At 33.8% G+C, this 27,633-nt stretch overlaps 1 protein-coding gene across 2 annotated transcripts in view; it reads left to right on the forward strand.

The window, feature by feature from the left end:
- The window catches only part of LOC111051871 (peptidyl-prolyl cis-trans isomerase G), a 38,529-nt gene that overhangs the window by 4,947 nt on the left and 5,949 nt on the right, over window positions 1-27,633 (forward strand). The window contains exons 4-12 of one of the 2 annotated variants that reach the window (XM_022338445.2): window positions 6,473-6,502; window positions 7,686-7,831; window positions 9,376-9,508; window positions 11,147-11,293; window positions 11,989-12,151; window positions 15,281-15,376; window positions 16,302-16,429; window positions 20,169-20,562; window positions 25,662-26,401. In XM_022338445.2, the coding sequence (XP_022194137.2) occupies window positions 6,473-6,502; window positions 7,686-7,831; window positions 9,376-9,508; window positions 11,147-11,293; window positions 11,989-12,151; window positions 15,281-15,376; window positions 16,302-16,429; window positions 20,169-20,562; window positions 25,662-26,401 (1,977 nt within the window). Of the gene's footprint in view, window positions 1-6,395; window positions 6,503-7,685; window positions 7,832-9,375; window positions 9,509-11,146; window positions 11,294-11,988; window positions 12,152-15,280; window positions 15,377-16,301; window positions 16,430-20,168; window positions 20,563-25,661; window positions 26,402-27,633 lie in introns of both variants that reach the window. The other variant, XM_039434521.1, reaches the window with a different exon arrangement.

Here is a 27,633-nt window from a genome sequence, read left to right on the forward strand (position 1 = left end):
TCGCTCTCGGTAGTAAAAAACAGAAAAACTCCCTAGGGAGGAAAAGTGACTCCATTTAAATAACATGGGAAGCATCTCTATTTTAAAACTTATGCAAAATGATTGATCCAGACATGCAATTTGATTGGTTCATGCAAATTCACTACTGCATCCATGCGCCTAGGAACATCCTACTTCCTTAATATTCTGATTTATTTTTATTTGGTGGTTTATGTATGTTCATTACAGATAATAAATATTTTTGGGATTTATAAGTTGGTTCTCCCTCTACAACAATTAGCCATGTGCTTTCCAAAATCCTCTGGTTGAATACTTTTGTTTACAACAAATTTTTGCCAAGGTGTCTGGCTAGATTTCACATTATGCGATTTGATCGATTATTAGGTCGTAAATTAGATCGTAAGTTAGGTCGTAATATGTTAGAAGGTCTAAGCTCAGATGAGAAAGCATATTAGAGGTGTCTGTCATTGAGTCAACTGAATTCAATACCACAACCAGAAATTTGATCAACTTATAAAATATATGTTTGTATGATATTATATTCTTAATATTAGTAGACGATAAAAAGTTATACAATTTTAAAAATATTTTATTCTATTCAAAATACCAGCCAACAAATATTTTTGATCTGCAATTCAAATCTGAACCGCGTGATCTGGAGTCAGCCATTTTTGGTAGACGCCCATCTGATATAATTGTTAGAACTTTTGCCGATAGATAGCGCAATCGGCAGTGCCAATCAGACGACCGGTTTTTAGGTTTCAGATTTTAGGTTATGTTGTTAGGAAACATTGTCACCAATACGTAAGTTATTAAAATGATATTATTTGCAGTTTCTATAAAAAAATGAAGATGGAGGAAAAATGTTGTGTACATCACGAGCGAAAAATACGTTTTCTCCCTCGGGAAAATTGTTGCCCTCGGCTTCGCCTCGGGCTTCAAACTTTTTCCCACAGGGAGAAAAAGTCGTACTTTTCACTCTAGATATACAAATAACTATTGTATATCTAGAGTGAAAAGTGATGTTTTTACTCCCTGAGGAAAAAGTTTGAAGTTTGACATTTTTTTCTGAGGGAGAAAAAACATTTTTCACTCGTGATATACACAACATTTTTCCTCCACCTACATTTTTATAAAAACTGCAAATAGAATAATTTATAAAAACGTTCGTGACCAAACAATGAGTTGCAACATAATCTAAAAAATAAACAGAAACAGCTGGCTTGTAATCACAGTTCTCCGCCGACAGCGCTATCTGTCGGCAAAAGTTGTAACAACAATGGCCGCCACAACTACAGCTATGATGAAGTTCCCGTTTCAAATGTGATTAGTTAATAAGGAATATTCGTTGGCTGATATTTTAAATAGCATGGAATATAAAAACATATTTATACATTTTTTAGTATAGTGGTATGTAGTTTGTAATAATTTTAGCATACAAACATATATTTCCTATGTTGATCAAATCTGGTTGAGGTATTGAATTTAGTTGGCTCAATGACTGACTACTCTATATGCTTCCTCATCTGAGCTTAGACCTTCTTACCTATTACAATGTAAGTTTTTAAAATAGATATGCTTCCCATGTTATTCAAATGGAGTCACTTTTCCTCTCTAGGGAGTTTTTCTGTTTTTTACTACCGAGAGCGAAAAAGTGACAATTTAGTATTATGTTTCAGGGAGTAAAGTAAGTACTTAAGACAGTAGGTGGAGGAGAAAAGTTTTTGTGATGCTTCATTCACACAGTTTCGCTTCAATGAATGATCACCATTTACAGTAATGTTATAACTTATTCATTAAAACTAAAAATAATTCATAGTTATCAAAGTACTTTATTCTATTCAAAATACCAGCCAACAAATATTTTTGATCTGCAATTCAAATCTGAACCGCGTGATCTGGAGTCAGCCATTTTTGGTAGACGCCCATCTGATATAATTGTTAGAACTTTTGCCGATAGATAGCGCAATCGGCAGTGCCAATCAGACGACCGGTTTTTAGGTTTCAGATTTTAGGTTATGTTGTTAGGAAACATTGTCACCAATACGTAAGTTATTAAAATGATATTATTTGCAGTTTCTATAAAAAAATGAAGATGGAGGAAAAATGTTGTGTACATCACGAGCGAAAAATACGTTTTCTCCCTCGGGAAAATTGTTGCCCTCGGCTTCGCCTCGGGCTTCAAACTTTTTCCCACAGGGAGAAAAAGTCGTACTTTTCACTCTAGATATACAAATAACTATTGTATATCTAGAGTGAAAAGTGATGTTTTTACTCCCTGAGGAAAAAGTTTGAAGTTTGACATTTTTTTCTGAGGGAGAAAAAACATTTTTCACTCGTGATATACACAACATTTTTCCTCCACCTACATTTTTATAAAAACTGCAAATAGAATAATTTATAAAAACGTTCGTGACCAAACAATGAGTTGCAACATAATCTAAAAAATAAACAGAAACAGCTGGCTTGTAATCACAGTTCTCCGCCGACAGCGCTATCTGTCGGCAAAAGTTGTAACAACAATGGCCGCCACAACTACAGCTATGATGAAGTTCCCGTTTCAAATGTGATTAGTTAATAAGGAATATTCGTTGGCTGATATTTTAAATAGCATGGAATATAAAAACATATTTATACATTTTTTAGTATAGTGGTATGTAGTTTGTAATAATTTTAGCATACAAACATATATTTCCTATGTTGATCAAATCTGGTTGAGGTATTGAATTTAGTTGGCTCAATGACTGACTACTCTATATGCTTCCTCATCTGAGCTTAGACCTTCTTACCTATTACAATGTAAGTTTTTAAAATAGATATGCTTCCCATGTTATTCAAATGGAGTCACTTTTCCTCTCTAGGGAGTTTTTCTGTTTTTTACTGCCGAGAGCGAAAAAGTGACAATTTAGTATTATGTTTCAGGGAGTAAAGTAAGTACTTAAGACAGTAGGTGGAGGAGAAAAGTTTTTGTGATGCTTCATTCACACAGTTTCGCTTCAATGAATGATCACCATTTACAGTAATGTTATAACTTATTCATTAAAACTAAAAATAATTCATAGTTATCAAAGTACTTTATTCTAACATCATTGCATGTATTTAATGTAGCCTAAGCATGGAACTCACAAATAAAATGTTAAACTTCCAATATCAAATAAACTCTCAATTCTTGAAGGTGTTAACCTAATGTTAAAATCATTCAAAAACGTTTTTCTTGAAAGTGTTTACATTATAATTATTACTCTTATTGGAATTGGAAAATAATTGAAAAATGTTGGGCCAAGGAAAACAAAACATTTTCGGAAAAAGGAATTGTGAGGCGTTGGGAGCCTCAATGTTGTTGGCTGTTCTCCTTGTTCTATACAGTGAATCATTTTCATACATCTGGCCATTATAAAACGATGATGAAACTTTGAATACATAAATATATATTAATGGCAAACATTTGTAAAACTGAAAAATTGGAAAAGAATGTTCAGGCCTTCTAGTTCCTTTCATTATCCGGATTATAAACTTTCTAATATTATTAGAGGTTTTAGATGAGTTTTATAAGTTGAGCCCCAACAAACTACTCCATAATTCAACTTGGAATCAACCAAATCATATTATAACTGCCTAAGAATTGTTTGCGGAACGATTTTCCTAAGAAAATTGAACTTTTTCATAAGGACAAGGACGTAATTCTTTACATTGTGGATGTTATGGTGAGACCAGGTGAGTTTCTCATCCATTACTACTCCCAAATACTTGATTGATTGCGTTTGCACCACAACATCACGGTCGCAGTCATTAACATTACATGAGATATTATGACGTTTTAGAGGATTATGTGAATGCCAGAAATAAGATGATGTGAATAGTAAGTACTTTGTCTTGTTGACATTGAGAGAAATACTGGTGCAGTTAAATCAAAAAAATAGTTTGTCAAGATCATTCTTCATTGTAATATTCCAAGTTTCCCTATCATTACTACAATATGACAAAGCGGTATCGGCTGCAAAGGAGACGGGCATACCATGAAATTTACCAGAGAAAAGATCATTAATAAATATAATATTTATTCATGTACTGCAGGGGTACAGTACAGGACCTAGAACAGACCCCTGCGGATCTCCACAGTCTATTCTCAAGACCTGACTTTATTCCCTCCAATAGTAACAAATTGAGAAAGATTGCTCAGGTAAGAGCAGAACCATTCGTAAGCCAAAACTCTAATAACATCTTTAGATAATTTTGCCTTTCTGATGTGATTAATGAAAATTATATTCATTATGATATGATTTATTTATCATCCCTTCAATACTCTAAAATAATTTGTATTTTCTAATTTGTCTGCCAAATATTCATTTAATATTGTTGGATTAATATGAAACTTCAATCCAAAAAATAATAATTGGCTTTATTTTCAGTCGCTACTTCTTGAGTTGTTATTAATATATTTTGGTTTAACTGGTATCTTGTTAGGATCTACCCAAGCTGCTGTTTTCCTTGCAGACTCAAATCTGTACTGAATTTAATTAGTATTCTGAGTGTTACTTGCAAACCTTATTAATTTTCTGTTTTCAGCAACTGGATCAATCGATTAAAATTGATCACTTCATTTTTCATGTGTAACAATCTACTTGCAGATTTTCTTTAGTGCGGATAAAATGGAAAGTCAATAGAACCCCATTTTTTAATATTTTATAATAACCTTCGATTGAAACGCTTCAAAGTATTTACATTTAATTTTTTTATTATTTTCATGAATTGTTGGGCACGAAAATAACATAATTAGAAGTCTTGTAATGTTATTCCATTTTTAACAGTGGCCCATGGTTTCGTGGCTTCACTAATCACATTAAGTTACCAGCAATTCTTTGAAATAAAAATACATGAGATTAAAGACTATCTGTGACTGCTCTGTTTCCATTATGAAGTTTATTTTAACTGTAGATGGTGAAGATTATGAATTATAATCAAGTTTAAAGACTCTGTTAATGTAATGATTATCGCCATTTGAAAGAGACGATAAAATAGTTAGGTTACTCATCTATTCTATTCATTTGGACATTTTTTAATGTCTCAAAATTAACATTATCGGTTTCTTCGAAACATGATAATTCAAGCGCAAGTAGATATAATTGAGTCTATTCGATTTGATTTACAATCCCTCATTAACTGCTGTAATATTTTATCATTGTGATGGTCCGAAGTATTTGATTAATACTAATTAAAACGTTTTTACCCTATTGCTAGAACTTGTCGTGTAGAAGTGATTGATTTTAATCTGTAATCGGCTCTGTTAGACAAAATCTATTCTAAATCTAGGACTTTTTTGCTTGTTCTATTTGCAAAATAGCCTTGAAGTTCCTGCAAAATTTACTTCGAACTATATTCAAATTAATGTTCAATCTTTAGGCGCTCTCATTTAAACTTTGCACCACTTCTATATTGCACAGTGCAGCAGTTTGCGTTCATTTCAGCTAGTTTCAACTCTATATTGCACCATTTGAACATTCAGCTAAATCTCAATGGAAGCATACAATATAATAGCAAGTCACAACATTCAGTAATTACTTTGTGTAGTAGTTAAGGTGTATATTACATAAATTTGGAATTTGGACAACAACTTATAATAGAATTGAGAAACTAGTTTTGGTTGCTGCGACATTATCAATCCCTAGACAAATATTTCTATCAAATGTCTACTAGAGATTGATGAAAGTATAGCAATTGAAGCCAATTTACCTTTTTTAAAAGTGAAGATTTCCAGTCGTTCAATCTAATATTGCCATCTGTATATCTTATACCAGTCATATCAATATATCTGAATACCAGGATAATTTAATTGCGTAGTTGAGAAGTTGATATTGTGGTAATTATTGATATTGAATGAAAAAGACTAAGAAATTGTCAAAAACCACAAATTTATTGATACTTAGAAAGACCGGTTTCGGTTATTACACCATTGTCAATCTCTGATAAACTCAGAGACTCCCTATTTAGTTTATCAGAGATTGACAATGGTGTAATAACCGAAACCAGTCTTTCTAAGTATCAATAAATCTGTGGTTTTTGACAATTTCTTAGTCTTTTTCATTCAGTAATTTAATTGAGTATTGCCCTCAACCGACTTTGACCCATATGCATCATTTCGTTTAATCTAGGTATGTATAGATGGTGACATGCTCGCATTTATTGTAAAGTGTTAAATACATGTTTTTCACCCAACAGCTAATCAGTCTCCTCCATTTAAATGGATATGGTGCATATGCGATTTTGTAAAGTTGATGGTGAGAATAATATAGTGGTGTAGAATATAGTAGTTAGAGTAGAGTAGAGTAGAGGGTTTGGGAGCAGATTGGTGGTTGGTGTGGAATGAATGTGATCTAGTAATGTTCGTTTCTGTTCAGTGAGTGAGGGGCTGAGCTGGCAGCCACCCTTCTTCCCTTCTTCGTCTTACCGTAATCCATGTTTTGTGTTGTTGTAGAACTACACAGCTGGCACCTCACCTTGACGGGTAAGTCACATTATACATTTTTTATTGTATTATGTGTAATATTTTCTTTATGAAAAAGTATAATGATTGCTTGAATATAATATTTACAAGTTATTTGGCAGATCTGGTGCTATAGAACTATTTGCTGAAAGTTTAAAGTAGCCCATGATTTTAATGGTTGTAAGCAATTTTGTATCTAATAACCAATTATCAAACTTGAAATCCATCTTCATGGTTCAAGATTGAGGTTTAAAAGACGGCGTACAGTTAATTGTCCAGAATTATTATATATTTTTAGTTGTGTAAGACATGATTCGTCATATGCATTTTTTCTTTATCATTCTATTTTTTTATTGATAAATTAATTTACACAATTTCAACTTGAATTCGTCTTTCACTCGTTCGTAAGATTTATATGCGAAATAACTTTCAATAATAAACACACGTTCGTCCTTTGAAAAAACAATAGTTGAACAAACACAGATACTACAGATTACAAATGAATACTAACAAGCACTAGTAAAATTTACTATGTAAAATCACTATGTAAAATGGTGCATGCCGGTTCAACAATGAGTACGGTAGTGCCAACTGTTATTTGGGGGAACAAAATATTACTTATACAGAAAATATATTCGCTCAAACTTCGATGTGCGTCCTTTTTGACCTAAATAACGCCCGTTATTTATCCCACTTGAATAAATGCAGTGTCATTTTTCTCGTATATAGTGTACACAACTATAAGTCGGATACGTTTGATGAATACTATGTTTGTTTTCCTCCTGATGAATCTCCTTTTAGTCAAGAATCCCATAAATTCTTATATAATACTCTCATTGAAAAATAAAGTTGATGATTCATCAGTTACTCAAGTATTCAGCATATATGTACTCATTGTACAACAAGTAACTCAATTACGTTTCTTCTCTGTCATAATTCCAAGAGGATTTGCGTTTACTGTATGCAACTAATACAAACCAACTAGACTATTGCAGTGTAGGAAGAATATTCCCTCGTCCGATTCTACTGCGCTTCAACTTGGATCACACATACATTTCGGATATCATTTATGACCAAAGTTGCAATTTTATCAACAGTTGAAGGTTTAAAAAACCTACACATTTTAAATTGTATCAATATTTCAATTTGTGTTGCTAATGTGTTGTATAATTTACTAGAAGGTTTGGTGTTTGTGTTGTTGCAGTATCCACGTAGTGTTTGGGTGTGTGGTGTCCGGTGAGGAGGTGGTCGCTCACATAGAGAACCTCGCGGTGGACCGCATGTCGCGGCCATTGCAGGATGCCAAAGTCACCAACTGTGGCCAGCTCGTGCTCAAATCGAAAACCAAACGTACGTTCCAATCGACATTCTTCTTCCTTCCAACTCTATCTCTTATCTATTAGACATGATAAATAATATCTCATCTCCCTTTACACTGAGGTTACAAATAATGAGCTGACCTTGATAATACAATTAGAGGTTTTGTGATCCATTATTTTGTATAGCCAAAACAAATTGAGATTATAATAATATCGAGTGATCTTGCTGGATCATGTCTGGTGTCAGAGTTTTCAGGTCGCAACTGGTCAGAGGCTTTGTGATCCATTATTTTGTATAGCCAAAACAAATTGAGACTATAATATATAATAATATCGAGTGACCTGGCTGGCTCATGTCTGGTGTCAGCGTTTTCAGGTCTCAACTGATCATTTCAGAGCCTCTGACTGACATAATTACTGCATTTTAGGCAGCCGGGACCGACGACTTAACGTACCCATCCGAAACACGGATTGACAAATTGAGATTACTTTATTTTCAAGATAATAATTATAAAAAACTAGTCTCTATGTCAATAAAGTTGTTAAGGGGTAACCTACTCTCCAATGAATTATGTCCAGCTGAGCAGAAAAAAGTAGGAATATTTCAATTTGTTTTTAAAGGGTATGGAGTTTCTGTTGTTGCAGTATTCACGTTGTATTTGGGTGTTGAACGCATTGGCTCTTAAATGAGGGTTCATACAATGCTTGTTTCCACATTTGCTGATTTATCGCTGACACGACAACAACCGGAAGACATTTTAGGTGTAGTGTTGGCGAGAAATCGGTTGGTGTTAAAACGGCCATTGGTAGAATTTTCCACAGACTTTTTCGGACATTTTTTCATTTTACAATGTAATTGATATTGAATCAAAGTAACTGCTACCTAACCTGTTATCATAGAGAAAATATGGCATAATAAGATATCCAATCGTATGGGGGAAGGGGGTCTATGTTCCAAATATTACTGTTTGCTGAAGCAGGTCTTAGACTTTTTAGGAAGTAATGTGACGCTGGTATTCTCTTATACTGAGACATTCATACACTCTTAATTCGACCAAGACTGTAATAATCGACAATAGTCAACATTAATAAGCATGAGATTATGCCGTTATCGTAAACGCCGTATACCGTGGGATATCTTCTCTTGTTATCTTTCCGCTATGATCGAGAATAACATTGAATTAACAAATAATTTCATTTGTAGCAAAAAAATAAATTTGCTTTTGAATTTCCAGAGTTGTATTATTTGGGCTTCAGAGATCCAACCCAACCGTTCTTGTTTGCCTTTTTGACGCGACTGTTCTAGACTTTTCAAGAAAACAAAAACTTTCTAATTGATACTAATATATGTTTTAATCTTGAATATGTTAGTCATTGATTGATTTATTATATTAACCCCATTTCCTCTTTAATATTAATCAAATGAATTAGCAAAAGTTCTATTTTCACTATCGATGCATTTGCTCAACTGTTGTTACTGTAGTGAGTCTACGGATTATGTTGTCAATGATCAGATAGTGTTAATAAATACCGTAATATTGATGTTATGGCTGATTATCTTCAACTTTTCCACAGCGAAGAAAGCCAAGAAACGAGCCGCTGAAGAGAACACCTCCTCTGACTCTGATGACAACCGAGAGAAGAAAAAGAAGAAGCACAAGAAATCCGAGAAGAAAAAGAAAAGGAAGAAGGACAAGAGCGAGAAAAGGTAGGTAATAATATGGTGTTAGCCTGTTGTGTTGTAAAAATGTTAGTCTTTCATAAAATATGCCTATATTAAAATGCTTTTTTTTTATTCATCCATTCGAACAAACTTTCTATCATTGAGTATGGATTAGTGCTGATGTAAATCATCCATTTAAAAAATATTGCCATTTTTATCAAATAAGTTATCGTAAGGGTTTCCTTATCTATCTTATCTGTAAATGTAGCTCTCATTTCTTTTATGTTACTTTCTAGGAAATTAATAAAATTGATTCGATAATAATTAGGATTTTTTAATTCGAATATTTTATTTATTTATTCAAATTAGTTCATATATTTAGTGTATTAGTATTATTAGTTTTTGTGAGATTTTATATTATCTTCTTTACATTTCACTACACACTCTTACCTACTATTTTTTCTTGATACTATTTTCCTGTTTGCATCTTCTCATACACTTTCAAATATATATTTTATCTTGACTTGAAAATAATATTCTTGATCTTTCAACACTCCAAGGCCTGGTTGCACAAACATTCAATGAAATTTAACAGTGATCAAGTGTTGATTGTAGACGTCCTCCGATTTTCTAATTAACCGAGCGAAATGAGGTCTAAGATTCAAGTCGACGGTTTGGCATTTCTCTTAATGTTTAAATGTTTATATGTTGCGAATTTACGGTGAAACGCGGTAATAGATTTTCATGAAATTTGACAAGTACGTTCCTTTTTTAATTGCGCGTCGACGTTTATACAAGGTTTTTGGAAGTTTTGCGTCTCAAGGATAATATAAAAGGAAAAAGGAGCCTTCTTCATACGCCAATATTAGAGTAAAAATCAGACTATAGAATTATTCATCATAAATCAGCTGACAAGTGATTACACAGATGTGTGGAGAAGCCAGTCTATTACTGTATTTGTACTGTATAAGGTCTATAGTTTCAATCGAAGACCTTGAAGAGGTATGCATCTTTAAGCTGGGTTTACACCAAAGTTATTAACATAATGTTTATAGTTTAATCCTTATAGATTCTATTAGATTGAACGGAAGTTGACAAACACACATCTTCATCATGTGTATGATGAGTTATGTTCAATCTAATATAATCTATAAGGATTGAGTTATTAACATTTTGTTAATAACTTTGGTCTAATCGCAGCTTTAAGGTCTTTGGTTTGAATATTTTGTTTTGCAATCATAGTATTATTATGCGTGCCCATTAGTATAAATATTCACACATTCAAAAAAACTAATTTAATAGGTGATTAAAAATAAACAAATGAACTAAATAATGCTGGAGAAATTATAATATTTTGATTGTAAAAAAATTAATTTTCATCAGATAGAAAGATTATCACGGAACTGGATGAATTATTATATCATATGGAATACAAATTCAAACGTGAACCGGGTTTGTTAACATTTAAAACAAGTGACACCAGGTACTTGTGGATGAGAATACTGTGTGAGGTCTACTGTTCACAGAACTGCTAGTATTGGTTCTAGTGACATACAACCGTCATTTAATCAAGGTTAAAATTTAATAGACTTGTGCAACCGGGAGTATATGATGCAATATTTAATTAATTACTATCAATTATGGATTTCTTTAAATCAATTTTTTCTGTTTTTTTCGCAACAGGAAATCGAAAAGTGGAGGAAGTGAAGGTGGCGGGGAAGACAGTGAGGATGGCGAAATTTCCGAGTCCGAAGAAAAAGGACAACCACATCCTCTGGTCACTGTGTCTAGTATAAAGTCTGAAGAAATTCCTGAGGTTCCACACAACAGGTCTAAACATCTTCATTTATCAATCATAATGCCTACACAATGCTTGGGGTTTCACTTTGAAAATGTTGATGAGGGAGAGTAGATTGTTTTTTAAAATCATAACTCATTATCATCAATTTCTTGAATTTAATAAAAAATAATGTGAACTTCAACGAAAATTAGGCATCCAATTAACAAATTTGATTGAAAAGAGTTCAATGTGTGTCTATAAGACGTAATAGCTTCATTTTGTGTTTCAGCATAGTATCATTGTCACCCAGCCACATAAAATGTACAGTTATTCAGTCCAGAGTATAGGAAGTTTCATTTCAAATTGGAATCCAATGGAATTCTTGATAAGTATAGCAATTATTAAGTCATTTTTAATTATCTTATTAAATTATTTCTCATGCCTCCAACCTCCAACACATTTGAATGTGTCTAAAATGATTTTGTCAATTGGTTATTAGTTAGTGGCTTTCATCAACACTTTACTTTAATGAAACTTTGTGTTCAGTTTTTGACAATTTCAGCCCCAACTCATCTCCAAATATCAGGTCTAGTCTTTTAATTAGTCTTTTACTCTCCAAACCTTTCTCTCTTGTATTCATTGACATTTTTAGCCCCAATTCATTTCCAAATATCTGGTTTACTCGTGTTTTAATTAGTGTACCATTCTGCTATCTTTCTCGTGTATTCATTGTGCCGTATTTCAGGTTCCTGGATCGTGGAGGAGGACGTGACAAGAAAGATCACCGAAGCAAGGACAAAGAAAGAGATAGGGATAGGGAGAGAGGACGAGACAGAGAGCGCAAAAGACGGCCTAGAATTCGCGGTGTCACGAAAAGTGGTCACATCATCAAAGGCAGAGGAGTTTTTGTGAGTAAACTTTAATATCAATTGAAGACTAGCAGGTAGCCAATGCTCTGCAAGGGTATAATTTAAAACTTGACAAACTGAAAACTTGACCTACTGAAATCTCAAATAATTGAAAATAGGTCTATAACCATCCTCGGTGAATTAAGAATCTATATTATGCAAAATTTCAAGTTAATCCAGTCCAGTAGTTCAGACGTGATGATGCGTCGTCATCGTGAATTTCCTATCCCGTACGTGTATAATCCAATTCTTTCCTTTATTATATTATAGACTAGCAGATAACCCGTGCTCTGCAAGGGTCTATTTTAAAACTTGTCAAACTAAAAAATTAACCGAGTGGAATCTAGAAGAGTTTGAAATAGGCCTAGAGCCATCCTCGGTTGATTGAGAATAATATCGGGGCACCGAGCTTCGCTCGTTATTTTTATTTATTGATAAACAGGGCCCTGTTTCATAAAACTTATAAGTCACGTAATACAGGAGAATCACCATTCCAATTACATGCTCAATATAGCCCATAAAATCAGCTGTTCCTGTATTACAGGACTTCTAAGTTTTTATGAAACAGAGGCCTGGGGCCTGTTTCATAAAACGCTTGTAATACAGGGCCTGTATTACAGGACTTATAAATTGAAATTTACAATCTTGTAAAATTATGTTTCATAAAAATAATTCTACACTGGTAAAATCACCTGTAATATTCGCCTGTATTACAGTTCCTTTATTTGGAATTAATGTTTTCATTATAATATTTGAACTAAGTGCTACTTGAGATGTTTTGGTGGAAAATCCTCATTATTAAATTTCTGACGATAGACAGATTGCATTCATGCTGGAAAATAACCTTGTTAATGATAAATAGTTGAGAAATTATAATAACTACTTAACTTACATAACTTAATATAACAAATATGTGAGTAGTGATGTTTCAAAAAAAGTTAATTATCAAATGTTAATAATTAAATTAACAACATTAATTAAATTTGTTTAATAAAAACATAAAATATTATGGACGTACATTTTCTGAATATTTCCAAAAACGCTTTATTGAGGAAAGCTTAATCTAAACCGTTCATAATATTGATAAGTTTCCTGCATCATATTGTAAGAAATTCTGTCCTTGAAAATTCTTGGCCTACGAATAATAACATAGTCATCTTTATCTGAACTAGAACTACTACCTTCATCCATTTCAACACGTTGCCTTTTTAACAAAATGTCGCTTTTCAAGATTCTACCTACACTTGTAAAAGTTTTAGGATGGTCTAAACAATGATAAAATATTCAACATCTTACAGGTCCAGTAATACAGGAAGTTTCTTTTTATGAAACACAACCATGATAAAGTCCTGTATTATTACTTGTAATACAGGCAAATGTCTTGTAAATTGTTTTACAGGGAAAATTGTTTATGAAACACAAACTTCTAAATTTTACCTGTATTACAACTGTATTAAAAGTTTTCTCCTGTAAACTTTTCCTGTATTACAGGACTTGTAACTTTTATGAAACAGGGCCTGAACCACTACCTCCGTAAACAAAGCCATAGTGCATTCGTGTGACGTCAGTACAGGTAGGGCTCCTACACCAATAAAAACACTACCTGATATAGATCAGCTGAAATCAACGAATTTTTATTGGTGTAGGAGCCCTCCCTGTGCTGACGTCACACGAATGCACTATTGCTTTGTTCACGGTGTTGATATTTTACAGCTGGCTATACGTCAGCTTTTGAATTTCGGGGATGCGATATTTTGATTTTCCACAGAATCACTCGCTCACATATCATAAACCTTTATGTTCCAAATTTCATGAAAATCGTTAGAGCCGTTTTCGATATCCGTTGAACATAAATATATAACCAGATAACCATATAAATAAATATATATATATAATATATACATACAGAAATTGCTCGCTTAATATAATAGGATATACACAAAATGTCAAGTTAATCAGTCCAGTAGCTCAGACCTGATGATCCGTCAAACACAATTTTCCTATCCCGTAAGTGTATAAGCCAGTTCTTTTCTTTATTATAGTATAGATAGGTGATAGATAGATAGATGGATGATTTATCAGTATTTTTTGAGATATCGATGTGTAGTTTTTACCATTCATTTACTCTTAAAATTCTGTATCGAAATCATTTATCATATGACCTTCCAATTTCAAAAAATAAAGTTTGATTCAAAATGGCAGTTCCAAGATGGCGGACCAAAATTCTGAAGCGACAGAAAATCAGTTATTTTTATTCGAATAGGAAACCCGATCAGACCTATCTTAGAATTCCTCTTTTAAAACAAATTGAGCTGCTTCCATACTTTTCACCAACTCTGTATTTAGTGTAGATATGGCAAAAGAGGATATAGATAGAAGAAGAATGAGAAGATAGAAAATGAAACCGTTGAATACACTATTTTATCTATGAATGACAACTCTCAATCAAAGTTAGCAAAACATAAACTGGGAGCATGACAAATTAAAATCTTGACAAACTGAAAACTTGACGTAATTTAATCTCGAAGAATTGAAAATATGCATATAACCATCCTCGGCTGATTAAGAATCTATCTGCGAAATTTCAAGTTAATCAGTCCAGTAGTGATGATGCGTCAAACATAATTTTCCTATCCCGTACGTGTATAAGCCAGTTTTTCCTTTATAGTATAGATAATACCTTCATAGTAGTCCCATAACTGAATTTCTAAGTTCTGACCAAACGTATATAGAATTGAACAGAGCCTGTATTGACTTTGATCTCGCTTGGAGCTAATAATAATTCATAACAATGTAATTTCCTCGTGATGAGTATTTATTGAAACATATTTTTAATAGGATGAAATATTATTCCAATATATTTATTATTTATTGTATGTATACTGATTTTATTATTTTTTGGCAAAATGGAAAAAATATTTTAATTGAATACCGCGTTTGAGGTTGACGTTGACGTGATCTTGAAATAAATATTTGATGAATTTAACATAGGTTCAATTGAATGAAACGAAACAGTTATAACGTTGGCAGATTCATTATGAAGTAGTATCTCTGATTATCTCTCTCAAGTCTAGTAATTAATCAATTGAATAATATTTGAATTGAGAAAATTTATAATTGTTTTTACAGAGATATCGTACTCCTTCGCGTAGTCGTTCACGCAGTTTTACACCACCTCATTGGAAGCAGGCACAGAGAAGGACAATCAAGCTCTACGAATATGAGGTTTGTTTTCTGTTCCATCATTAAATCATTTCATTATTAGAATTGCTCAATATTTCATGAAGATTGGTTCTCTTTTATTATATTTAGTAATTACTAACAATAGTCTACATCATTATGAGTGTATGCTTATTTGCATCATCCATCGATATATTCTGTAATGTGTTCCAAGAATTATAAAATGAACGTGAATGATAGTTTGGAACAAATTTAATCACTTGATATTGACATAATATATTTGAAAACTACATGAAAAGGAGTATTACAATTCCTTTGTATGTAATTTTCACCAATATCATTCAAATATATGATTGTAATTAATGCAATACTCCTGTTGGTATTGGTATCTATTGTGCAATGTTTCTGTGCAACAATCAGTTTTCAAATACTCTCATCACTTACAATGTCACGCTTATCAACTTTAATTGCTTTTCTGTTTGGATTTAATTTTAACGTCTTGACTTTCTATTATGTTCGTTCCCATTGTATCTGTAATATTTTAATGGTTTTTATTGTATTTTTTCTTGCTGTTTTTGTGTGCTGTAAATAATTTGATTGTAGATATGTGGCATTTCTCCATAATTGAAAGAATAAGACGTTGATTCTGTTAATACCACTATATTTGTTCAAAATCAATTTAAATTAAAGAACCAGGTTTTATTCTTTACATAATCACCGTCTTATTCTTTCAATATTGTAAATGAATGTAAAATAACTAATGCTAGATAATAAACTCTTCAAAATCAGCTTATTTGATAGCTTTCAAAATGAATAATCTGAAACAGGATCACAATCACTGGAGACTTGATTTTCTCATCTTTTCAAATCCTGTTTGGGAAGCAAACGATAAATTTAGGTTTATGCTACTCGACGTGATTTTCTTATGGCACCTTAACTTGACTTATGGAAATCTAATTTTGCTCCCCAGAAACTCGAGATCGAGCGCAAAAAGATGGAAGAAGAGATGAAAGAGCGAAACGAAGAAATGAAGAAGCATCCTGGTGACAAGGAGCCAGCTGACCAATATCAGTCAGCGAAGAGGAAAATTGATGCCAGGTTAAACGCCTAGACTAATTTAGTTGTAATCATATTTACAAGTGGTTTAGACACAGGAAAAAGCTTGAAATTGCAGCGGCGTAATGGCAGCTGAGCTTTTTCTCTTGACTCAACCATCTATAAAATAAATTTAAATTCTATTTAATCTTTTTCGTTTACAGTTTACAACAAAATATGCTTAAATAGTTATTTTGAAGAAGGCGAATGCCTGTGGTTGAGGGGCGAGTCGCTAAGAACAAAAGTACCATAACCTCAATTATGATATAAAACGAGATAAGAAAGTAAACAATAGCAAAAACATTGTGTACTACGGTAATACAAGAATAACGTTACCGACAATTTACAGCAATAGAAGTATTACTGAAAATGGCCATATTTAGTTGAAAGATGTTATGAGTGAATAAAGCAAAAAGGGTAGGCCTACTTGAGCTATTTTATTCCAATAATAATAATAATTGTAGTAACCCTTTAAAAAAATGGAACAACAGAAATCATTAATACTATATACTGCAATATAATAATGTCCGAAACTAAAGATCTAACAAAAAGTTTTTAAGGCGAAACCGACACAAAACATACAGAACAAAAATGCAACAAACTTTTATAAGTCTGTGTACCTAGTAATTACATATTCTTCCAGCTCCTCACTTCTTTTTTTAAAAATCCACTCATCAACAATGTTTTAAAATGACCACTTGTTTCGTGGTTTCTTGAAATTTATTGCAGTGTTATTTTCTCAACTTGTACAGGGTTGGGCTATGAAGTATGAAGGATTTGGAATAGATGTTACATACTCAATTTTTAACAAAACCATTTTTTCGTATCTAGTGTGTATCTCAAATAATGTCATTTCAATAATCAGAGAGGAAATAATTATAGTAAAACTTATTATGTACGAAGAGTATCTGTAAAATGGCGTCCGTTTTTTTGACGAAACACTCCTGTAGACGTTGTGAGAAGTTGATGACAGAGTGTCGTGCAAGAGATAGCCTTGCCGTGTCTGCCGTGGAGGGAACCTTGGGGTTAAAGATTGTATTCTATGTTTGTTATTGTGTTGTTGTATCAATGGCGAATTATTTACTGTTTTAAAATTTCATTATTGGCCCTTACTTATTCGAGAAAACATCACTGTCAATTCAAACCACTATTTAACAAAGATGCATTGCTTCTTCTACTACAATTGATAAGATGACAATGTCAACCTCAATAGTGTTTGGTCCCAACTACAGTACCTGTATTACCCACAGTATGGCCATTCACTGTCACGTGGTACAAATCCGCCATTAAGATTCCAAACAAACTTTATAGTCCTATCTTATTGCATTGGAAATTTAGAACTTATCACTTATTTTACCGATTCGAAATATATTTTGAACTTCCGATGAGTTTTGTATAACATTTTTGAAGGAAAATTGATTATACATTAATATAGACCAATAAAGTTGATTAAAATAACAGTAAGTTAATAACGCTTAAAACTTAAATTTTCTCACCTCGGGCTCCTCGCGGACCACTTCCAGAGCTTTCGTGGCCCACTTTTGGGAACCACTGATCTAGATAAATATGCAGAAAGATAGATTTTAAATTTGTTGTATTTCCTCATCCAATTTATTGGTTTGACCTTTCAATAATCTAATTTCAAAATATTTTAGCGGCTCAATTGGATATAACATTTTATGAAATATTTAACCGTGATTAAGTGCTGTTTAAAGACGTCTTTACTTCTATGATTTACTTCAGTCCTGAGAAGCCTACTCATAACATGTTTAATTGTTCAATAGCTGTTGGTTTATGAGTTTCGACTAGCAATACCACCAACAGTGGTATTAAAATATCACTTCGGCAGTGGTATTAAAATATCAAGTGGAAAATATTGAGCATGAAAATCTCTACAATTAATGTACTGTAACACTTTCACCTAAGCTCGAAATTCGAGAAAATGTGATTATCCAATTGCAAACTGTTGGCAACTGTTGATTCTATTAAATCATTCACTATGAAGAGATAGCAGACCTCGTGTATCTTCAGCGTTATTGTCCTGTCACCCGCTGGCTCTGATCTGTGAATAGTAGACTTGAGATGCGCGTGATCACTAGCGTCAGGTGGTCAATTTCCATAACGGCAAGGAAAGTTGTGTGAGTGCGCACCACACCAGATTTTTTGGAGATTTCATAACGAGGTACCTTTCATTTTTACTCGCTATTATCTATCATCTGCTATTTCAAGTTCTAAAACTATATTGTGAATTTATAAGAAAAAACTTTAAAGAGATTATCTCGAAGTAATCACGGAAATATGATTTAATAAGTAAAGGCAGCGATTTCTCTTGTATAGTCCACTATAAGCTGCATTAAAAATTATAAATATTTGAAATCTTCCTGGCGGCGGCGGGAAAAAGCTTGAAAATATTTAACCGTGATTTATATGTTAATTTCATAAGATGTTATATTCAATTGAGCCGCAAAAATATTTTGAAATAGATTATTGGAAGTTCGATCCAACAAATTGGATTAGTAAATTGAAATCTATCTTTCTGCATATTTATCTAGATCAGTGGTTATCAAAAAGTGGCCCGCGAAAGCTCTGGAAGCGTTGCGCGAGGAGTCCGAGGGAAGAAAAATTGAAGTTTCAAGCGTTATTAGTGTTATTTTAATCAACTTTATTGGTATATATTGATGTATAATCATTTTCCCTTCGAAAATGTTGTATCAAACTCATCGGAAGCTCAAAATATGTTTCCAATCGGTAAAAGAAGTGATAAGTTCCAAATTTCCAATGCAATAAGATAGGACTATAAAGTTTGTTTGGAATCTTAAAGGCGGATTTGTACCACGTGATCGAACTAGCCAATCAGATGCGTGACTGTCAATGGCTATACTGTGGGTAATATAGTTACTGTAGTCCCAACATGCTATACATCTAGAGAAACTATGGAATTTGTAAGGCAGACCTTCCCTGGACGCCTCATCTCGTTGCGTGGAAATGTGGGGTGGAATACAACTCCGGTTACCGAACCTGTGACCTTGTAACTTTTTTCATGGGCCACCTAATTGCACGTGTATACATAAAAGAATCACGTCAACTTGAAGCGTTGAGAGAGATAATAATTCAAGAAATTCTAGCGATACCACGTGCAACGCTTCAGTGGAGTATGGACAACTTCTCACAATGTCTACAGAAAAGTATGAACAAAAACGGATGCCATTCAACCGATGTTATTTTTCGCACGTTATCAACTTTACGACAATTTTTCCTCTCTAATTATTATCAAAATGGCAGAATCCAAGGTAAAAATCGTTTGAATTTCGTTAAAAAATCAGTATGGTAACAGTTATTCCAACCCTGTACATTTATTAAGGAAATGTATATTGTAATTCGTCACTTCTGGAGTATTGAAAAATTCTCCTTGAATATTGAGTGAAACTATTGATGGCGAATTTCCGATGGGCTAGAACAAAACAAGTAAGTTTCTTTGAGGGTATTGTACGATTTTTTATCAAGATAGTTTTTTTACTGTGAAAAGAAACACAATTCAAGTGAATAGAACATTTCTCTATTGAGCGAAATATGAAAACAATTTAAAAGCTTTTAATTTTTAAACTCCAAATCAAAATAATTCTGTGATCAAATCGAAAATATATAGCATACCAAATACGTGTGAATTTGTCTGTTGAAAAAATTATAGTAATTTTTTAATTGCAAGTAGATATGCTTTACAACTTAAAATTTCAATTTTCAGGAATTCGAACAAATTCGAAGGAAAGAACGAAAGATCTCGCAGGGAAGAGCCGTCCTCAGAAATGGAAGAGGGAGAGACGAGGGACTCAGAGGAAGAGGAATCAGTAGCTAAACGAGGAGGTGGAGGGAGAAAGACAAGCACAAAGGAGAGGGTTAGAAACGGACGAAACCAGCACAGTGAGCACGAAGAAGACGAGGAGAATGAGAGAGAGGGTAGGCGAATGAAAGAGAAGAAAAAGAAGGAGGAGGATGAAAGCAGCTCGGATGAGAGTGACGAAGAAAGGAAAGAGAAGGCTCGAAAGAGGGAGCTGGCGGCTGCTAAGATGAAGGAGCCTGTCGACTACAATGCACTTGACTACGAGAGTGCTGGATCCGATTCCGATGAAAATGTTAAGGTTAGTTGACTTATTTTGTTGAATAAATAATAAAATTAAAGTTTTCTGTTAGATCTTTGATCTCAAAACATTAGGCTTGTATTCATGCGCTCTCTGCGGCTTCTGTGGAAGCCGGGGCCACAACTGTCATGCAGTGCTCCGACCCGACTCATGTCCGATATTTGTGATGATGGTCACATGATTTATATGTGTGGCATGCAGCATTTTAGGCTTTTTTCGTCCGTGATCAAATCGAACGCTGTAAGACAGGTATAGGTGTGGTCCCAGATTTACTTGTATTCAAGGAGTTATAGAATTAGGTTCTGAGTCCGGTAAGACTACAGAATGTTTGTTCTTTATAGAACCTTTGGTATAAACATTTTTAACTCATCAAAATTTTAGGTTTTGTTGTTTTTGTATTTTCCAGGAAAATAATTTCAGGATATATTTTCCAGGATAATTTTAGGTTTTGTTGTTTGTGTATTGTTCCAGGAAGCCTTCCTCTTACCTGATTTTTATGAGTACTACTAGTACCTATGAGTACTTATGAGTAGCCTGATGTTAATCACTCCTAAAAATGTATGAATTCAGGGCTACTTTCTTGTATTTATAAAATAGAATTATTAATAATTTTTTTTTCATAACCTGACGATGGTGTGATCACCGAAACTAGTAGTTACGTTAAAATTTCTATTCTTGTTTTATTATTTTAAAGGGTACTATAATTCTATTTTATAAAAACTCCTAAAAATTTTTATACATATCGATATTTCATTTCATTAATATCATTCTGATGATATTATTTCCGGCTGTCCTAGCCGTGGGGGCAGGAGTTGAGTCATGCTATCGCTATGCCCAGTCGTGGGTTCGAATCCCGCCAATGGATTATGAGACTTTTAAAGTCCTTTTTGTAATGTATTGATTTTTTTAACAAATGATTTGATACTTTTAAGCAATTGTAACCTTCATGATTCTATTTTGGGGAGGGGCTTCCTCCTCAGTCATTGAGCCTCTCGCAGTCACCCAAAGATCAATTATAAAAACAATTTTAAAGAGAGACCTTAGATACCCAACAATACAGTTGTTTATCGAATTTCCCGTACTGAATGTTAGACAACTTTTTATTAAATCCTTGTTGATCCACATCAAAAAATACAAAACTGAACTTCTGGGAGAAACAGTTAACCATAGCTACTCAACTCGCCACAGATCCAATTACAGCTTTGAGATACCTTAGCTGACTCACGGCTCTGAATTGACAAATCCTCCAATCTCGTTATGCTTGGTGACCAATGTTTGTATATCATGTGATGTTACTTAATCACATGATAACTGTTTGATAAAATAATAAGTTGTTTACTGAGTTTAGTTTGTTATCTACGAGAATAAAGATGGTTGCTTCAAATGGCTAAGAATTTATTAGATATTTTAACATGGCGCAGTCAAGGATTTGAACAGGAAAGGAGAATAATTGAGTGAGTGAACAACGACAGGATGAGTGAGTAATAAGATTGGGTAATTATCGTATTATTATATTTTTTCTTAAAAGACGAACATGGAATTCAACAAGCCAGAACCGTTACTATGCAACGGGGAAAATGTTTCACAAAATTTCGAATTATTCAAGAAAAATATCGTAAATTATTTTATAGCGACTGAAACAAATGAAAAAATCCAACCAAATTCAAGTTGCAAGATTTAAAACTTGTTAGGCAATGAAGCTTTGATTTTATATGAATCGTTACAAGATGTGGATGAGCCAGAAACGGTAGAATCAATGTTAAAAATATTAGAGAGCTATTGTTTACCAAAAAAGAATGAGATCATGAATGTATACAATTTTATAGCTTGCAAACAAGAGGAAGGTCAATCATTTAATTCATTCTATGCAACTTTGAAGGGGCTAGTGACAAGATGCGAATTGGGGAACAAGAGGATAAGTTATTGAAAGCTATGATTGCATTGGGGTTAAGGTCGAAAGAAATGCAACAACGTGTTGCGAGACAACGCCTCGTTGGAAAAAATAATTGATTATGTCGCAGTGTTGAAATAGGTGAAAAACATGAGAAGTCAATAAATGAAGAAAAGTCTCGAAAGGAAGTGCACCCGGTTTCCAAGTATGATAAAAGGATAACAAACTCATATCAGAAGATTGTATGCGGCTATTGCGGAATGCAGCATGTAGAAGGTAGGAGCTGCCCAGCGTCTGGTAAAAGCTGTAATAAATGTGGTAAGATGAATCATTTTAGCAAAATGTGCCTGAATAAAGCTAGGAGAAATGATTTCAGAGTGAGTGAGCAAAGGCTACCTCAACCATTACATAATGTTGTGGAAAATCCACAGCAATAGAAGAAGCTCACGAGTTTATTGATTCAGTATATCTAGTTAACACTGTCAATGAAAAGGCTTGGTTCAAAACATTATTAATTGAACATAAACCAGTAAACTTCAAATTAGATACAGGAGCAGAAGTGAATATATTGCCATATGAAATTGTGAAAGACAGTGTGTTATTGAGTAGGTTGAAAAAGAGTAGTGTTCGATTAGAAGCATACGGAGGATTTAAAATTTCACCTCTGGGTCAGTTCACTGCTCAAGTGGAATCAGAAAAAAGATTTGATTTGATAAACTTTGTTGTGGTCAAAGAGAGTACAGTACCGATTCTAGGCCTTGAAGCTTGTATTCAGTTGAATCTGGTGAAACGAATTGATGAAGTTCAGAAGCAAAGTAGAAACAACAATGTGAAGGATAGAACGTATTTCCCCGACAAGTGCAAAATTCGATTAAAAAAGGACGCAATGCCAAATGCCAGTTCAGCGAGACGTATACCAATGAAGATTCAAGACAAATTTAAAGAAAAAGTTGATTTGAGCATGGCGGATATGGTTCATTGTGTTACTGAGAATGGCGAAGTTGAATTTTCAGAGAAACGCTTGAATAAATTTGTAACAGAAACACAGAATGATGATGTTCTTCGGAAAGTTATAGATTATTGTGAAAATGGCTGGCTTAATAACATAGTTGATGGAGGAGAACTAAGGCATTTTTTCAAAATAAGAAATGAAATACAATTTAGCAAGGGTCTATTGTATTATAATTCAAGAATTATTATACCAAGAATTTGAGAGATTTTATCTTGAATAGGCTCCATGAAACGCACTTAGGAGAAACAAAAATGAACAGCATTGCCTCAAAATATTATTATTGGCCAGGAATAAGAGCAAACATAAAAAATCTGGCTGAATCTTGCACGCATTGCCAAAAATATAGAAGGTCCAATGTAAGAAGTCCATGCTTTCTCATGAAATACCCGATTTTCCATTTTTAAAAATTGGAGTGGATATAGCTGAAGTAAAAGGAATAGCTTATCTCATAGTTGTGGATTATTATTCAAGGTGGCTTGAAATAACAAAATGAACAGTAAGACAAGTTCGGCTGTTAAATCTATTTTATCCCAGTTATTTGGCAGGTTTGGAATTCCGCGGATTATAATAGCTGATAATAATCCGTTTGGCTACCAAGAAATGATACAGTTCGCAAAGGAGTGGGATTTTAAAATTATTACAATAAGTCCTCGTTATTCTCAGTCTAACGGCTTAGCTAAAAAGGGAGTGAACATAGCAAAGACTATGATAAGAAAGTGTGCTGAAAGCAAAACCGATTTAAACTTGTGTTTGCTTAACTATCGGAATAGTTGTGTTGCGGGTCTTAATTATTCTCCTGCTCAGTTAATGTTTGGTCGAATGATAAGAACAAAGTTCCCTTATCCTCAAGATAGTTTGAAACTTCATCAACTTCCTCGGGAAGAAATAGCAGTGCAAATGAAGAACCATAAATTCCAACAGAAAGAAACATACGATAAGCAGTCACGGAAACATGTATCTTATTTCAAAGAAAATCAGCCCATTTATATCCAGATTGGAGAACAAAATTATGGGAGCCTGGAGTAGTTTTAATGAAGCTGATGCCCCACGGTCCTAGTGGTGAAGTCCAATATGGAAGAATATTAAGAAGAAATGAGAGGTTTTTAGAAGACGTGAAATCAAAGGAAAGGTTGAAAAAGGAAATGTTGAGAAAGTAAAAGGGGAAGATGTTTGTATATCATGTGATGTTACTTAATCACATGATACTGTTTGATAAAATAATAAGTTGTTACTGAGTTTAGTTTGTTATCTACGAGAATAAAGATGGTTGCTTCAAATGGCTAAGAATTTATTAAGATATTCAAACAACCAACACGACTTCAAGGTTTCCAGACAATTGATTGGTATTATTCTATCATTGATATAACCGATTTGACTGTTTTGCCTTTCTGGTTTATGCTTTTTTTTCATTCTCTCTTCTGAGAATTCTGGAATCCCTGCCACTGCGGTCTTCAAAAAAAATATTGTTTTTTCTTCTTATTTATTCTTTTAATCAATCAAGGTATTAAGTATACTATTCCTACATACATATTCCTACATACTCATTCTTAAATATACATCAGCACAATATATTATCTATTTTATAATCAGAATATTAATAATACATCCATAATATAAGTGTATTCTCTATTATTTACTTCTATGAGCAGATTAAGCTTATTATGTATAAAGTGGAACTCCCCCCCTACACACAGATGGATAGTCTAGTAGGGGGATTCCAAAATATGTTGTATATTGTATTTCTTATTCGTGTATTATGTTTTTTGGAAATAAACTGAATTGAATTGAATTGAATTCAGGGCTACTTTCTTGTATTTATAAAATAGAATTATTAATAATTTTTTTTTCATAACTTGACGATGGTGTGATCACCGAAACTAGTAGTTCACGTTAAAATTGGTATTCTTATTTTATTATTTTAAAGGGTACTATAATTCTATTTTATAAAAACTCCTAAAAAATTTGATACATATCGATATTTCATTTCATTAACATCATTCTGATGATATTATTTCCGGCTGTCCTAGCCGTGGGGGCAGGAGTTGAGTCTACTATCGCTATGCCCAGTCGTGGGTTCGAATCCCGCCAATGGATTATGAGACTTTTAATGTCCTTTTTGTAATGTATTGATTTTTTTAACAAATGATTTGATACTTTTAAGCAATTGTAACCTTCATGATGCTATTTGTGTTTTAGTTGCGGTCGAAAGTAGAGCCAGCTGATCGTCCAGCAAAATCGAACGACAATTCAAGACCGCCTCATGCGGACAGAGATTCTTCCCCAAAACCTCAATCTCGAGAAATTGCCAAATCTGCACAAAACAAACATACTGGTCAAAGTCGTTCATCCAAGTCGCCAGAGCCACACAAGTCGACAACCAACGCTGACAAGAAGAAAGTGGAAGAAGATGATGTGGGAAATGATAATGAATCCGAAGCTCTGACAATGTTGGCGCAGTTGGAGGCGTTGGAGGGGAAGAGTAAAGTGGAAGGGGAGGGGGAAAAGAAGGAAGATAGAGGGGAGAAGAAGGAGAATGAGGAGGAGGTGAGGAGTAAGTTGGAGAACGATGTGAGGCTGAGGTTGTTGGCGAAAGTGCAGGATAAAGAGAAAGTGAAAGATAAGAGTGAGAAGAAGGATGTCATCACATCGCGGAAACGTTCGCGGTCCAGAGAGCGTAGGAGAGAGAGGTCGCGTGAACGCTCTTCGCGGCGAGAGAGATCGCGCGACCGCAAGGACCGGTCCAAGTCGGGCGCGAAGAGAGATCGGTCGCGGTCACGGAGACGCCAGCGGTCGCGGTCGCGTTCGGATCGCGGTCGGCGAGGGTCACGTGGCAGGGGGGGAGGCAGTAGTCGCGGACGATCACGTGACAGGCGACTTTCAAGAGAGAGAAGGAAGACGTCGTCGTCGTCCAGGCAGAAGAGCAGGAGGCATTCCAGGTGAGAGATGTTTTCTTGTGTTGGATGCTTTTTAAATATTTTAGTCTCATGAGTTGATTCCTGGTTCGATTTACCCCTTTCACAGCATAAATACCTACGCTACTATACATGGCAATAATTATATTTAGTCAACCAGCTCAGTTGTTGTCAGCTATTTCAGTAAATCAGCTCAGCATGCCGTGATTCTATAATTAGAAATACAGTTTTGAGAACGTTTTACAGAATACAGAAAGTTTTGATTGAAGTTGGAAGTCAAAACATTGCTTGAAAATTGTGTATTTTAAGAAAGAGAAATTCCACAAAAACGGACTTGAATAATTTACAGGCTTGAATAAAATAATCGATTCAAGAAATTCCACAAAAAAACGTTGATTTTTAAGATTGTAACTGTTGAGGAAGTAGTCCAGTACTTTTTGCTGGAAAAAATTCTGAAAACTAATTTTTCTGTGTATTGGACATCCTAAATATGTCTCTGTAATTGTAATAATGACAGACGATTTCTTGAAAATCGGCATATTTTGCCGCCATCTTGTTTTTTATGATGATAAACATTTTTGAGATTGCCATTGCCATCATGGATAATCTATTTCTACACATCATTACAAAGAGATTGATATAATTCTCAAGTCTGTACCTTCAGGGAGTCATGAGTTACACGGATTTCTAATTGTTGGGTTTGGCATTTGTTGGAAAAGGCGTGTTTTCCCCTGCAAACAGTACTTTTCTCTCTTTTTTCCGATGACGCTCCAGCCGTGGAATATGGACTTACAGCCTCCAACCAGATGTCATTTTAAAGCTCTGGAAATATTCTAAAACACTGTACCAATAACACTAGTGTCTGTCTACTGCGAACACATTTACAGGATGGAAAGTAAAATATTGTCCCCGAAAAATGTATGTTTCAAGTTTTTGAAGTTGAATGAATCATGAGAAGAGTGGTCGAAATGAGACGATTCTCTCGAACATCATAGTTTGGTTAATTCTAAACACTTTGATGATAAAACCAATCCGATATCTTCACAATAACTGAATAGCAAGCGTTATAAAAATTTCTGTCAATAATGATCGCCATCTTGAATTGTTCAATGATGTCGATTATTTTCGTTGTTTCCAACATTAATATTCTTATTCAGCTTGTTGTAACGAAGAGATTGAGACCATTTGCAAGTCTCTATCTTCAAGTAGTCATGAAAAAATCGATTTTATAGTTCTAACTTGTTACCTCATGCGTA

Source organism: Nilaparvata lugens, chromosome 8, assembly GCF_014356525.2.
Source record: "Nilaparvata lugens isolate BPH chromosome 8, ASM1435652v1, whole genome shotgun sequence".
Lineage (NCBI taxonomy): Eukaryota > Metazoa > Arthropoda > Insecta > Hemiptera > Delphacidae > Nilaparvata > Nilaparvata lugens.